Source organism: Entelurus aequoreus, linkage group LG01, assembly GCF_033978785.1.
Source record: "Entelurus aequoreus isolate RoL-2023_Sb linkage group LG01, RoL_Eaeq_v1.1, whole genome shotgun sequence".
In the NCBI taxonomy this organism is placed as follows: Eukaryota; Metazoa; Chordata; class Actinopteri; order Syngnathiformes; family Syngnathidae; genus Entelurus; species Entelurus aequoreus.
Window position 1 is genome coordinate 66744770 of NC_084731.1, and position 17047 is coordinate 66761816.

Below are 17047 nucleotides of genomic sequence, written 5' to 3' on the forward strand. Positions count from 1 at the left end.
ATTGTTGGTGTGGTGGCCAAGGACTACAACACACACATGTGCCGGAGTGACGCGTGCCTGGTTTCATTGTTGGTGTGGTGGCCTAGGACTACAACACACACATGTGCCGGAGTGACGCGTGCCTGGTTTCAGTGTTGGTGTGGTGGCCAAGGACTACAACACACACATGTGCCGGAGTGACGCGTGCCTGGTTTCATTGTTGGTGTGGTGGCCAAGGACTACAACACACACATGTGCCGGAGTGACGCGTGCCTGGTTTCAGTGTTGGTGTGGTGGCCAAGGACTACAACACACACATGTGCCGGAGTGACGCGTGCCTGGTTTCAGTGTTGGTGTGGTGGCCAAGGACTACAACACACACATGTGCCGGAGTGACGCGTGCCTGGTTTCATTGTTGGTGTGGTGGCCAAGGACTACAACACACACATGTGCCGGAGTGACGCGTGCCTGGTTTCATTGTTGGTGTGGTGGCCTAGGACTACAACACACACATGTGCCGGAGTGACGCGTGCCTGGTTTCAGTGTTGGTGTGGTGGCCAAGGACTACAACACACACATGTGCCGGAGTGACGCGTGCCTGGTTTCATTGTTGGTGTGGTGGCCAAGGACTACAACACACACATGTGCCGGAGTGACGCGTGCCTGGTTTCAGTGTTGGTGTGGTGGCCAAGGACTACAACACACACATGTGCCGGAGTGACGCGTGCCTGGTTTCAGTGTTGGTGTGGTGGCCAAGGACTACAACACACACATGTGCCGGAGTGACGCGTGCCTGGTTTCATTGTTGGTGTGGTGGCCAAGGACTACAACACACACATGTGCCGGAGTGACGCGTGCCTGGTTTCATTGTTGGTGTGGTGGCCTAGGACTACAACACACACATGTGCCGGAGTGACGCGTGCCTGGTTTCAGTGTTGGTGTGGTGGCCAAGGACTACAACACACACATGTGCCGGAGTGACGCGTGCCTGGTTTCAGTGTTGGTGTGGTGGCCAAGGACTACAACACACACATGTGCCGGAGTGACGCGTGCCTGGTTTCAGTGTTGGTGTGGTGGCCTAGGACTACAACACACACATGTGCCGGAGTGACGCGTGCCTGGTTTCAGTGTTGGTGTGGTGGCCAAGGACTACAACACACACATGTGCCGGAGTGACGCGTGCCTGGTTTCAGTGTTGGTGTGGTGGCCTAGGACTACAACACACACATGTGCCGGAGTGACGCGTGCCTGGTTTCAGTGTTGGTGTGGTGGCCAAGGACTACAACACACACATGTGCCGGAGTGACGCGTGCCTGGTTTCATTGTTGGTGTGGTGGCCAAGGACTACAACACACACATGTGCCGGAGTGACGCGTGCCTGGTTTCAGTGTTGGTGTGGTGGCCAAGGACTACAACACACACATGTGCCGGAGTGACGCGTGCCTGGTTTCATTGTTGGTGTGGTGGCTAAGGACTACAACACACACATGTTACGCGTGCCTGGTTTCATTGTTGGTGTGGTGGCTAAGGACTACAACACACACATGTGCCGGAGTGACGCGTGCCTGGTTTCATTGTTGGTGTGGTGGCCAAGGACTACAACACACACATGTGCCGGAGTGACGCGTGCCTGGTTTCATTGTTGGTGTGGTGGTCTAGGACTACAACACACACATGTGCCGGAGTGACGCGTGCCTGGTTTCATTGTTGGTGTGGTGGCCTAGGACTACAACACACACATGTGCCGGAGTGACGCGTGCCTGGTTTCATTGTTGGTGTGGTGGCCAAGGACTAAAACACACACATGTGCCGGAGTGACGCGTGCCTCGTTTCATTGTTGGTGTGGTGGCCAAGGACTACAACACACACATGTGCCAGAGTGACGCGTGCCTGGTTTCATTGTTGGTGTGGTGGCCTAGGACTACAACACACACATGTGCCGGAGTGACGCGTGCCTGGTTTCATTGTTGGTGTGGTGGCCAAGGACTACAACACACACATGTGCCGGAGTGACGCGTGCCTGGTTTCATTGTTGGTGTGGTGGCCAAGGACTACAACACACACATGTGCCGGAGTGACGCGTGCCTGGTTTCATTGTTGGTGTGGTGGCCAAGGACTACAACACACACATGTGCCGGAGTGACGCGTGCCTGGTTTCATTGTTGGTGTGGTGGCCTAGGACTACAACACACACATGTGCCGGAGTGACGCGTGCCTGGTTTCAGTGTTGGTGTGGTGGCCAAGGACTACAACACACACATGTGCCGGAGTGACGCGTGCCTGGTTTCAGTGTTGGTGTGGTGGCCAAGGACTACAACACACACATGTGCCGGAGTGACGCGTGCCTGGTTTCATTGTTGGTGTGGTGGCCAAGGACTACAACACACACATGTGCCGGAGTGACGCGTGCCTGGTTTCATTGTTGGTGTGGTGGCCTAGGACTACAACACACACATGTGCCGGAGTGACGCGTGCCTGGTTTCAGTGTTGGTGTGGTGGCCAAGGACTACAACACACACATGTGCCGGAGTGACGCGTGCCTGGTTTCAGTGTTGGTGTGGTGGCCAAGGACTACAACACACACATGTGCCGGAGTGACGCGTGCCTGGTTTCATTGTTGGTGTGGTGGCCAAGGACTACAACACACACATGTGCCGGAGTGACGCGTGCCTGGTTTCATTGTTGGTGTGGTGGCCTAGGACTACAACACACACATGTGCCGGAGTGACGCGTGCCTGGTTTCAGTGTTGGTGTGGTGGCCAAGGACTACAACACACACATGTGCCGGAGTGACGCGTGCCTGGTTTCATTGTTGGTGTGGTGGCCAAGGACTACAACACACACATGTGCCGGAGTGACGCGTGCCTGGTTTCAGTGTTGGTGTGGTGGCCAAGGACTACAACACACACATGTGCCGGAGTGACGCGTGCCTGGTTTCAGTGTTGGTGTGGTGGCCAAGGACTACAACACACACATGTGCCGGAGTGACGCGTGCCTGGTTTCATTGTTGGTGTGGTGGCCAAGGACTACAACACACACATGTGCCGGAGTGACGCGTGCCTGGTTTCATTGTTGGTGTGGTGGCCTAGGACTACAACACACACATGTGCCGGAGTGACGCGTGCCTGGTTTCAGTGTTGGTGTGGTGGCCAAGGACTACAACACACACATGTGCCGGAGTGACGCGTGCCTGGTTTCATTGTTGGTGTGGTGGCCAAGGACTACAACACACACATGTGCCGGAGTGACGCGTGCCTGGTTTCAGTGTTGGTGTGGTGGCCAAGGACTACAACACACACATGTGCCGGAGTGACGCGTGCCTGGTTTCAGTGTTGGTGTGGTGGCCAAGGACTACAACACACACATGTGCCGGAGTGACGCGTGCCTGGTTTCATTGTTGGTGTGGTGGCCAAGGACTACAACACACACATGTGCCGGAGTGACGCGTGCCTGGTTTCATTGTTGGTGTGGTGGCCTAGGACTACAACACACACATGTGCCGGAGTGACGCGTGCCTGGTTTCAGTGTTGGTGTGGTGGCCAAGGACTACAACACACACATGTGCCGGAGTGACGCGTGCCTGGTTTCAGTGTTGGTGTGGTGGCCAAGGACTACAACACACACATGTGCCGGAGTGACGCGTGCCTGGTTTCAGTGTTGGTGTGGTGGCCTAGGACTACAACACACACATGTGCCGGAGTGACGCGTGCCTGGTTTCAGTGTTGGTGTGGTGGCCAAGGACTACAACACACACATGTGCCGGAGTGACGCGTGCCTGGTTTCAGTGTTGGTGTGGTGGCCAAGGACTACAACACACACATGTGCCGGAGTGACGCGTGCCTGGTTTCAGTGTTGGTGTGGTGGCCAAGGACTACAACACACACATGTGCCGGAGTGACGCGTGCCTGGTTTCAGTGTTGGTGTGGTGGCCTAGGACTACAACACACACATGTGCCGGAGTGACGCGTGCCTGGTTTCAGTGTTGGTGTGGTGGCCAAGGACTACAACACACACATGTGCCGGAGTGACGCGTGCCTGGTTTCAGTGTTGGTGTGGTGGCCTAGGACTACAACACACACATGTGCCGGAGTGACGCGTGCCTGGTTTCAGTGTTGGTGTGGTGGCCAAGGACTACAACACACACATGTGCCGGAGTGACGCGTGCCTGGTTTCAGTGTTGGTGTGGTGGCCTAGGACTACAACACACACATGTGCCGGAGTGACGCGTGCCTGGTTTCAGTGTTGGTGTGGTGGCCAAGGACTACAACACACACATGTGCCGGAGTGACGCGTGCCTGGTTTCAGTGTGTGTCTTGCGCAGTGCGGCAATGCGGCGGCAGGCAGGGTGACGGCGTGTGCGTGTGCGTGTGTGTGTGTGTGTGTGTGTGTGTGTGTGTGTGTGTGTGTGTGTGTGTGTGTGTGTGTGTGTGTGTGTGTGTGTGTGTGTGTGTGTGTGTGTGTGTGTGTGTGTGTGTGTGTGTGTGTGTGTGTGTGTGTGTGTGTGTGTGTGTGTGTGTGTGTGCGTGCAGGAGTGAAGACAGGAAATACCATGCATGCGCTTTGGACACAGAAGTTTACGCACGCGCCAAATGTCTACGTGTGACGTAAAAGAGCGTGTTTTTTTGTTATTTTAATAACTCTGCCTTGTCACGTGTCTGCTCCGGTTAAGTAAAGGTGCAAGGTAAAAGAGTGTTGAGATAGTCACGTGTTCAATCTTCTTAAAGCGCCGATGACCAAACACCTCTCTCTCTCTCTCTCTCTCTCTCTCTCTCTCTCTCTCTCTCTCTCTCTCTCTCTCTCTCTCTCTCTCTCTCTCTCTCTCTCTCTCTCTCTCTCTCTCTCTCTCTCTCTCTCTCTGGGTGTTGCTAGTAGCAAGGTGTGTGTTGCGCGCGTCAAACTCGCGCGGTTGAGCGGACGCGGGAACAAAGAGACGGACACGTGCTGTTTGGGTTGGTAGATGACGTCATGTGTTGTGTTTGCATGTGTTAGTTCCAACATGCTCGCCTTCCTTTTCTTGCATGTGTGTTGTTGTGACGTGACAGCAGACAGGTGAAGTTGTGCAGGTAGACACCTTGTTTGAACTCACGCGACAGCCTGCACAACAATAACAACAATGTGTATCATCCACTGCACCCTTAGGACTTCTCCTTCTGTACTTGGTGTACATTACGTGCAATGTTCTTTACTTGGTGTACATTACATGCAATGTTCTTCACCACATTACCTGCAATGTTTTTCACTTGGTGTACATTATGTGCAATGTTCTTCACTTGCTGTACATTACGTGCAATGTTCTTTACTTGCTGTACATTACATGCAATGTTCTTTACTTGCTGTACATTATGTGCAATGTTCTTTACTTGCTGTACATTACATGCAATGTTCTTTACTTGCTGTACATTACGTGCAATGTTCTTCACTTGGTGTACATTTAGTGCAATGTTCTGTACGTGGAGTACATTACGTGCAATGCTCTTTACTTGGTGTACATTACGTGCAATGTTCTTCACTTGGTGTACATTACATGTAATAGTCTTCACTTGGTGTACATTACGTGCAATGTTATTCACTTGGTGTACATTATGTGCAATGTTCTTCACTTGGTGTACATTACGTGCATTGTTCTGTACTTGCTGTACATTATGCGCAATGTTCTGTACTAGAGTACATTACGTGCAATGTTCTTTACTTGGTGTACATTACGTGCAATGTTTTTTACTTGGTGTACAATACGTGCAATGTTCTTGACTTGGTGTACATTACGTGCAATGTTCTTCACTTGGTGTACATTACGTGCAATGCTCTTTACTTGGTGTAAATTACGTGTAATGTTCTTTACTTGTGTACATTATGTGCAATGCTCTTTACTTGGTGTACATTATGTGAAATGTTCTTTACTTGGTGTACAATACGTGCAATGTTCTTGACTTGGTGTACATTACGTGCAATGTTCTTGACTTGGTGTAAATTACGTGCAATGCTCTTTACTTGGTGTAAATTATGTGTAATGTTCTTTACTTCGTGTACATTATGTGCAATGCTCTTTACTTGGTGTACATTACGTGCAATATTCTTGACTTGGTGTAAATTACATGCAATGTTCTGTACTTGGTGTACATTACGTGCAATGTTCTTTACTTGGTGTACATTACCTGCAATGTTCTTTACTTGGTCTACATTATGTGCAATGTTCTTTACTTGGTGTACATTACGTGCAATGTTCTTGACTTGGTGTAAATTACGTGCAATGTTCTGTACTTGGTGTACATTACGTGCAATGTTGTTTACTTGGTGTACATTATGTGCAATGTTGTTTACTTGGTGTACATTACGTGCAATGTTGTTTACTTGGTGTACATTACGTGCAATGTTCTTTACTTGGTGTACATTACGAGCAATGCTCTTTACTTGGTGTAAATTACGTGCAATGTTCTTTACTTGGTGTACATTACGTGCAATGCTCTTTACTTGGTGTAAATTACGTGCAATGTTCTTTACTTGGTGTACATTACGTGCAATGCTCTTTACTTGATGTACTTTACGTGCAATGTTCTTTACTTGGTGTACATTACGGGCAATGTTCTTTACTTGGTGTACATTATGTGCAATGTTCTTTACTGGAGTACATTACGTGCAATGTTCTTTACTTGGTGTACATTACGTGCAATGTTCTTTACTTGGTGTACACTACGTGCAATGTTCTTGACTTGGTGTACATGACGTGCAATGTTCTTTACTTGGTGTACATTACGTGCAATGCTCTTTACTTGGTGTAAATTACGTGTAATGTTCTTTACTCTGTGTACATTATGTGCAATGTTCTTTACTTGGTGTACATTATGTGCAATGTTCTTGACTTGGTGTAAATTACGTGCAATGTTCTGTACTTGGTGTACATTACGTGCAATGTTCTTTATTTGGTGTACATTACGTGCAATGTTCTTTACTTGGTGTACATTACGTGCAATGCTCTTTACTTGGTGTAAATTATGTGCAATGTTCTTTACTTGGTGTACATTACGTGTTCTGTACTTGGTATACATTACGTGCAATGTTCTTTAATTGGTATACATTACCTGCAATGTTCTTTACTTGGTGTACATTACGTGCAATGTTCTTTACTTGGTGTACATTAGGCAAGGCAAGGCAACTTTATTTGTATAGCGCTTTTCATACACAAGGCAGACTCAAAGTGCTTCACAGACAACAAAGTGAAATGAAAGAAAATAAAAGCAAAATTAAAATGCAGACAATAAAAATAAAAACAGTGCAGACGTTAAAAGTTAAAAGATTAAAAGATTTAGCTGAAAGCTAAGGTGAACATAAAAGTCTTCAGTCTAGTTTTAAAAGTAGTGAGAGTTGGGGAGAGTCTGACATCTTCAGGAAGTTTATTCCAGCTATTTGTTGCATAGTGACTGAATGATGCTCTCCCTTGATTTGAGTTTACTTTGGGAACCGCTAACAGATTGGTCTCAGAAGATCTTAGTGATCTAGAGGGCGTATATAGTGGGAGCATATCAGTGATATACTTGGGCCCTAGACCATGTAGTGATTTATATGTGAGCAGGAGGATTTTGAAATCTATTCTCTGATGTACAGGGAGCCAATGTAAGGATTTAAGAATTGGTGTAATGTGCTCACATTTTTTGGTCTTTGTTAGAACTCTAGCAGCAGCGTTCTGAACAAGCTGTAGCTGCCTAACAGTTTTTTTGGGAAGACCTGCAAGGAGACCATTACAATAGTCTAGCCTACTGGTAATAAAGGCATGTACAAGTTTTTCTAAGTCTTGAGCTGACATGAGCCCTCTAAGTCTTTTTACATTTTTGAGGTGATAGTAGGCCGATTTTGTTACTGATTTGATGTGACTGTCGAAATGTAAATCAGAATCTAAAATAACCCCAAGATTTCTGGCTTTATTTGAGGTTTTCAGGGACAGTGATTGAAGGTGTTGGATGACTTTAAACCTTTCTTTTTTAGCACCAAAAACAATTATCTCAGTTTTATCTTCATTTAGTTGTAGGAAACGTGCAATGTTCTTTACTTGGTGTACATTACGTGCAATGCTCTTTACTTGGTGTACATTATGTGCAATGTTCTTTATTTGGTGTACATTACGTGCAATTTTCTTTACTTAGTGTACATTATGTGCAATGTTCTGTTCTTGGTGTACATTACGTGCAATGTTCCGTACTTGCTGTACATTACGTGCAATGTTCTTTACTTGTTGTACATTATGTGCAATATTCTGTACTTGGAGTACATTACGTGCAATGTTCTTTACTTGGTGTACATTACGTGCAATGTTCTTTACTTGGTGTACATTACGTGCAATGCTCTTTACTTGGTGTAAATTATGTGCAATGTTCTTTACTTGGTGTACATTACGTGCAATGCTCTTTACTTGGTAAACATTACGTGCAATGTTCTTTACTTGGTGTACATTACGTGCAATGTTCTTCACTTGGTGTACATTACGTGCAATGTTCTTTACTTGGTGTACATTACGTGCAATGTTCTGTACTTGGTGTACATTACGTGCAATGTTCTTTACTTGGTGTACATTACCTGCAATGTTCTTTACTTGGTGTACATTATATGCAATGTTCTGTACTTGGTGTACATTACTTGCAATGTTCTTTACTTGGTGTACATTACGTGCAATGTTCTTTACTTGGTGTTCATTACCTGCAATGTTCTTTGCTTGGTGTACATTGCGTGCAATGTTCTGTACTTCGTGTACATTATGTGCAATGTTCTTTACTTGGTGTACATTACCTGCAATGTTATTTACTTGGTGTACATTACGTGCAATGTTCTTTACTTGGTGTACATGACGTGCAATTTTCTGTACGTGTTGTACATGACGTGCAATGTTCTTTACTTGGTGTACATTACGTGCATTGTTTTTTACTTGGTGTACATTACATGCAATGTTCTTTACTTGGTGTACATTACGTGCAATGTTTTTTACTTGGTGTACATTATGTGCAATGTTCTTCACTTGGTGTACATTGCGTGCAATGTTTTGTACTTGGTGTACATAATGTGCAATGTTCTGTACTTGGTGTACATTACGTGCAATGTTCTTCACTTGGTGTACATTAATGCAATGTTCTTCACTTGGTGTACATTCCCTGCAATGTTCTTCACTTGGTGTACATTATGTGCAATGTTCTTCACTTGGTGTACATTATGTACAATGTTCTTCACTTGCTGTACATTACGTGCAATGTTCTTTACTTGCTGTACATTATGTGCAATGTTCTTTACTTGGTGTTTATTACGTGCTATGTTCTTCACTTGGTGTACATTAAGTGCAATGTTCTGTACTTGGAGTACATTTTGTGCAATGTTCTTTACTTGGTGTACATTACGTGCAATGTTCTTTACTTGGTGTACATTACGTGCAATGTTTTTTACTTGGTGTACATTACCTGCACTGTTCTTTACTTGGTGTACATTGCGTGCACTGTTCTTTACTTGGTGTACATTACGTGCAACGTTCTTCACTTGGTGTACATTAAGTGTAACGTTCTTTACTTGGTGTACATTATGTGCAATGTTCTTTACTTGGTGTACATTACGTGAAATGTTCTTTACTTGGTGTACATTACGTGCAATGTTCTGTTTTCATTAGGGCTGTCACAAATTATTTTTCGAATGAATCGTGATTCTTACTGGATTTTCTTTAAATCTGTCCTGTGCAGCCACTCAGACAAATCATATAGTAGATGTAGATGATATATATCCAATGTACACATTTACTTTAGAAAAGAGAAGTGTTGGATACTTCTTATTTGTATTTGACTTTATTAATTGTTTGGTGGAATTTTATTCAACAAAAGACGTTTTCTTTGAAGTTATATAGAAATGTATCACATTTGCTAATCTATTTTATTGAGGAATGTAGTTCATCATCCAACCGGCACCCAATTGTATTAAAACAAGTATTGATTTTGAATGGAGAATTGTTTTGAATCAAGAATTGATTCTGAGTTGAATCGTTACTCCCAATAATCGAATCAAATCGAATATTGTGGTGCCAAAGATTGACAGCCCCAGTGTCTGATACTGTGTGTGAATATACTGTACCTAATATTAGGGCTGTGAATCTTTGGGCAGCACACACTTTGATTGGATTCTTGGGAGTAACGAATGTGATTCGGAATCAATTCTCGATTTTAAAACCATTCAAAATCTTTATTTTATTAACATTGGGTGTCAGTTCTGTGATTGACTACCTTCCTCCACAAAATAGATAAACAGCTGTGACGCATTTCTATATTACTTAAAGGAAAACTGGTTTTGTTAAATATATTTCTACCAAAGTTTAATAAAGTAAATACAAACAAGACAACAAGAGAAATATCCACACTTCTCTTTTCCAGGCAGGACAGGACCAATTGGAGTTTTTTTTTTAATCGATTAAGAATGTTTAAAAATAAGAATCACCCTTAAGAACGACTATTATAATAAAAAATGAGTGACAATTTAGTAAAGGTGGAAACATGTAAACAAAAACATTGACATATTGTGTTCCTGTTAATGATGTACTTGATCTCAAAACACTCACAAGCAAGTAGGATTTGCCTGAGTGACTGGAAAATAAAATACAAATATATACATTCAAAAATCGCAATTTTTTTTTAATTGATTAAGAATCGTTACAAGTAAGAATCACAAATAATCTGAAAACCGATTTTTAAAAAAACAAACTTTCCTAATATGTCTGCAATTTTTATTTTTAAGTTGCATATTTCAAATAACAACATATCTCATAGAATAACACATACAAGACAGTTATTTATTTATTTCATGTTCCGAAGTATATTGAGGTATAGTGGCGTGAATAACAATTTAGTCAAGATAATACAACAAATCATACAAAGTACACACAAATTGTGTTTCAAACCATACAAAAAAGTAAATGATAATAAAAGCATTTAAATAAGAAATAAGAAAAAGTTCTTCACAATTCTGATCCATGATGAAAATACTCCACATGATCGATGTTCTTTGAACATACCAGCGCCCCCTAGAGGGCCACCAGAAATATCTACTTTTTGCATGTGGGTCGCAGTGGTACTCAGATGTAATACACTTTTCCACCACTTGTGGCAGTAACGACAATATTAAAGCAAAACAGTCTGGAGCTAAAGTCATAGAGAAGTTTCTTAAATGCAAAAATTATGACTAAAGTGGTGAAGATGTATTTTTATTTGCACTTGAATTTTTTTGGGCAGTTTATTTAAGAAACATATCCATCATTAATTTAGGTTATTTATTATAGCACAACTTAATTATATATAAATGTAATTTTTATTTATGAGTCCCTTCTTATGCCGCATATTTGGTCATATTCATGTTTCTAATCAGCCTGACCTAAGCCTACGTTTGATGTAGTATATCAATAATCATCTTTGTGATTAAACCATATTAATAGGCAATGTTGTAAACTGTAAGTAGGTGAGATATAATTCATGAATATGATTCAAATCAAGAGTAAGATGACTCATGCAGTGTTAATATTGGAGTTCTATACCAAAAAGGTTAAGAACTCCTGCTAAACAAGTTAGTTTTTGACACTGTGTTCCTGTTACTGACTCTCCAATAACTTAAGTATTGAACACATTTTGATTTGAGAATCCTACAGCATCAATATCTGGTATCGATCTGCACATCACTAATAATCTGATCACTAATAATCACTAATAAACTCCAGGTAACACCTGTGTATTGAAATGTATTCTGCTCAACTGTGCATGGACTACGACAGTCTCCTTCAATTGTAACTTTCAAAAAAAGACCAGTTGAAATTTTGATTCGCATTTTTTAAAGCTGCCGTGTTATCTCCCATTTGTTAACAATACTCATGTGAAGCCTGTTGGCAACAACGGAGTGATTGAAGTTGCATCATGGGAAACAATAAGGGTCACAAAATGACATTCATTCTCCACAAACATTTTTGAATCAAAATTCTAACATGTCGTGTTCATCCCCTCAGGCAAATTATATTTTTAAAGTAGATGTGGCATTTCATGTACATTCTTACAAATAATAATCCTAAAGTTAGTACAAAAGTGCTTCTTACTGCATGTTGACGCCACTGAATATTTGTCATGTGAGGAGTGGCAAATGTTTCCCTCTGATTGGCAGACAGAAATGTTGCAGCCTGGTCTTTGCATCACTCACGTGGCTCCGCCCCTTTTTAGACTGTGTCCTACAGACAGAGAGGAGAGGGGGGGTCTGAGTGACATGATGTACACTGCAGCAAGACTGCAGCTACATGGAATAAAGGGTCATACTGAACCAAGCCATGTGCCATTGCTGGTGCACGCCCTGGCTGCTCGCTCTGTGTGGGAACCTGCCTTCAGCTCTTACTTCTTCTTACTCTGCAGACACCCAGTTCAGGATGTCCATCCTGGAGCGTCTGGAGCAGATGGAACAGAGGATGGCCGACATAACCAATCAAAACCCCAGCTCAGAAACCATGGCAACCAAAAGTGGAGGGCTGGATGGAGGCGCAGCCGCTGAGCAGTCTCAAGTAAGGCCGTGTTTATAGGGGACATTCTTTTGAAGGGGAACCGCACTTTGTGGGGAATCATTCAGGATCCTTATGTAAGACAAGAACACCTTTTTCTTTCTTCTGATGCATTCTAAGTAGTTAATAAGTTTGTCTACCATGGAGCCTGTGAGAGTCGCTCTATTCCGCCTAGATAGAACATCCAAACACCTCCATCACTCTTTTGTTCACACGCTGTAAGTATTAGGGCTCTCAAAACAAATCCATTTTTGAATGAATCGTGATTCTTATTTGTAAACTTTGTATATATATTTTTTTTTTTCAATCAGTCCTGTGCAGCCACTCAGACCAATCATATAGTAGATGTACAGTAGATGATAAATCATATAGTAGATGTAGATGATCTGTATCTGCTGTACCCATTTAACTTTACAAAAGACAAGTGTTGGATACTTCTTATTTGTATTTGACAAAACCAGTTTTCTTTGAAGTAATATAGAAATGTATCAGAGCTGTTTGTCTATTTTATGGAGGAATGTAGTTCATCATAGAACTGGTTATTTAGAGCGGTGGTCCCCAACCACCGGTCCGTGAAGCATTTGCTACCGGGCCGGAGAGAAACATTAAATAATTTATAAAGGACTGGATTTTCTCCGACTTAACTTTGTTCCTGTCCCACTAGACCAGGGGTGTCAAACTTGTTTTCATTGAGGGCCACACCGCAGTCATGGCTGCCAATAGAGGGCCACTTGTGACAGTAAATAATTAATGAATTTGCCTATGAATTTAAATATTTTAAAAGCATTTTTACGTAAAGAGTAAAAAAAATCTGTGGTTTTGACCACTTTTTTTTACAGAAAAAAACTGGCAGCTTAGTTGCCAGACTTTTACTCTAAAATATATGGTGTTATTTTATTATTAATATTATTATTACAACATATTACTGTAAGTAGAAATACAGTACCGCTATTTAATTTTATTTTGGCAACTCAGCTGCCAGTTTTTTTACCAAAATAAAATGTGTTACCATAAAATCATCAACCCTAGATTTAAAAAACAAAAACAAACTGACAGCTTAGTCGACAGAATTTTACTGTAAAAAAACAAACGTTGGTTGTTTTTTTTCCAACTTACAGTAATATGCTGTAAAAAAAACTCCCTACATATTACAGTAAAACCTATTGGTCATTTTTATAGTGTACAATTTGATGGATAACTTGCTTCGAAACCATAAGTTAAGCAGATATTTAAGTCTTTATTTGGATTTTGTCCATAAAAGTTAGACACTATAATATTTGTTGCAATATTGGACACTATTTTTTCCCTGTCAAACTAGAAAAAAACAACCTAATACCTTTAGTAAGAAAATAAGAAAGTAAAGAAAGAAAATATAAGGTATTTTATTGACACATATTATTTCCAAGCTTTTGCGGGCCATATAAAAGGACGTGGAGGGGCAGATCTGGCCCACAGGCCTTGAGTTTGACACCTGTGCACTAGACACACCAATGATGTACAATAAAACTCATAGGAAGTTGCCATTTGTTATAACTGTGTGACATGATACAATGCACCTTAATGAACATATCAAATATAAATGTGACAGATTGTAGCCAAAGGCTGATTTCCATCAGCATTTCATTGCAAAGAAACAAGCCCAGGGCTCCCACTAATTCAGCATTTTAGTGAGTTGTATTTTTCACAAGTGGGAAGCCGGTCCCTAAAAATAATGCCTACATTAAACCGGTCCGTGGTGCAAAAAAGGTTGGGGACCACTGATTTGGAGGCTTTATTGTCGGAATGGAGGACCTCCCATTGACTGTGTTGTAAGTGGACTTTTATTTACAGTTTAGAATACTTAAAAAATATAGATTCTGCAGGTCAATTCCCATTTTTTGGCCCATATACGATCTGTATGGGATTTGTTTCATGCCCGTGTGAACAGTGCAATTCTAAATGTTTCATATCCGACCTGGGCCTTTTTTGTATCTGGAAATAAGTGGGACAAATATGCGATGGGTCCTCAATATTTTAGGTCGCATTCATCCGACCGGAACGTCATCAAAAAGCGATAAGCATCGTAATTATAGACGGTTACAAAACAAATAAATGACAACGGAGCAGAAAACGGGTGAAAATCAAATGTTTTAGGAACTCACATGGAAGTTGCGGCACTCCTGTCTTTGACACGCTCTTCAGGCAGACATCGAAGCAAAACATCCCGGAAAAGTCCCCAAATACTCGTCCTCGTCCTTCTTATATATATATATATATATATATATATATATATATATATATATATATATATATATATATATATATATATATATATATATATATATATATATATATATATATATACAGCCCGGCCCCCAGCCAATTTTTTTTTTATTGTAATTTTAGAGAATGTACCTGAATGTGCATGAACTATTTCTGTTCAAAATTGTTTGAAATGTCACATGTTAAATGTTTAAATATTAACTGTCAGTTTACTGCAATGTGCCAACTGTACTACTATAAGAGTACATATTTGCTCTTGTTTCATTGGAATTAAACCAGCAAAGTCCATTTGGCTGTCATCTGTTTTAATTATGAGACACGAATGTGTCAAAGTCATGATTTTTTATTTCATGCTTGAAATAAGAAATTATTACTTTGAAAAAGCTGTTTTATACTTGTGAGTGTTGATGACACAGCTTTGCAACAGTTGATATTCTAGTTTCAAGCATGTTTTACTCAATATAGGTCATAAAATCTCAGCAACAAGCTGGAATATCTTACAGAGATAATTTAGGACCAAAACACTTAAAACAAGTAAAACACTCTAACATAAAATCTGCTTAGTGAAAAGAATGATCTTATCACTTCACAACATGCGACCCTGCGCCGTAAACGAAGCCTGAGAAGTGCCATATTTCTGTCGACAGCACAGACCTCCACCAAGGCTAAATGATCCAATTTTGAAAAGAACACCTCGATAGATACCCACCTCACTAAAATGCCTGATTAAACACTTAGTTTTTTCTCAGTCCAGTCTAGGGTTGTACGGTACACCAGTACTAATAAAGTACTAATGACTTAAAAACGGTACTATACTGCCTCTGAAAAATACCGGTACTTTTTTAAAATGTATTTTTTAAACAAAACAACGTACACACACGGAGCACTTTCAAGCGGAAACAGTGTGGTGACAGAAAAGGGAGAATGGACGCATTTTGGCTTTAAAAGAAACAATAAAGTTGAAGTTGTAAACACTGAAACGCCGCTTTGCAAGAGCTCCTTTTAGCCATTAGCCAGCTAGCGGCTAACGTCCATCTGCAGTCTGCAGTGTTTTAGCTACTTCTAAATCACTAATCCTCGCCCCCATGGTGACAAAGTAAGTTTCTTACATGTACCATTATCACTGGAGGATGAGGAATAGCTAAACATGCTTCACTACACACCGTAGGAGGATACAATAGCTCACCGCTAACAGCAAGCTAGCACTCCTGAATGTAAACAAATCCCATGGGTGGATCTACACCTGACATCCACTGTAATGATACCAAGTACAATAGCGTATCTAGTCCATACTATTATGATTACATTGATATTTTTTTATCGTCACAAAATCTTTGTTCATTTAAAAAAAATGTTTAGTATGTTTATAAAATCAGTAAATACGTCCCTGGACTCATGAGGACTTTGAATAGGACCAATGTATGATCCTGTAACTACTTGGTATCGGATCGATACCCAAATTTGTGGTATCATCCAAAACTAATGTCAAGTATCAAAGAAGAGAAGAATAAGTGATTATTACATTTTAACAGAAGTGTAGACAGAACTTGTTAAGACAAAAAATAAGCAGATATTGACAGTAAATGAAAAAGTAGATTATAATCCATTTTTACAGTTTGTCCCTCATAATGTAGATAAAATAATAGGTAGACAAATGACACAATATGTTACTGCATACGTCAGCAGACTAATTAGGAGTCTTTGTTTGTTTACTTACTACTAAAAGACACGTTGTCTAGTGTGTTCACTATTTTATTTAAGGACTAAATTGCAATAATAAACATATGTTTCATGTACCCAAAAATGTTCTTGTATATGACATCACATCCGTTCTTGGCGACTGAGTTGACAAGATGGTGGAGCAGTTTGAGTGCAGAGAGTGGAGTTTGAGCAGAAAATGTTGTATTGCTGTTCTGTTCTTGGCTGTTCCAGTCCTTCAAATGGAGAGATAGGAAAGTTGCCTTCGTCGCCTGATGGCCAATCAGGATGCTTTTTGAGACTGGATTATTTTTTGCCTTGTACGTTGTGCACTTCCCAGCTGCACGTCTTTGTTTAAAAAGGGCTTCTTTTCTGCACTTGCTTACCTACGCCCAAACGTAACAAAAAAAATATCATGTAAATTAATCAATTTCAATTCTTTATTTAAAATAGGGACAGCACATATTAATGAACATACAGTATATGTAATATGTCATCTTTTAGCCAAAAGGTTCATTTCCGCCTGTAGCCCTGCAGTTCTTCTTCTTCTTTATGAATATTAACATC

The 17047-nt window shown here is 41.5% G+C and overlaps 1 protein-coding gene across 3 annotated transcripts in view; it reads left to right on the forward strand.

Annotated features, from left to right (window-relative positions):
- The window catches only part of LOC133655944 (calmodulin-binding transcription activator 1-like), a 257478-nt gene that overhangs the window by 199604 nt on the left and 40827 nt on the right, over window positions 1-17047 (forward strand). For all 3 annotated transcript variants that reach the window (XM_062056608.1, XM_062056624.1, XM_062056615.1), the window contains exon 11: window positions 12378-12523. In XM_062056608.1, coding sequence (XP_061912592.1) covers window positions 12378-12523 — 146 coding nt within the window. The remainder of the gene's footprint in view (window positions 1-12377; window positions 12524-17047) is intronic.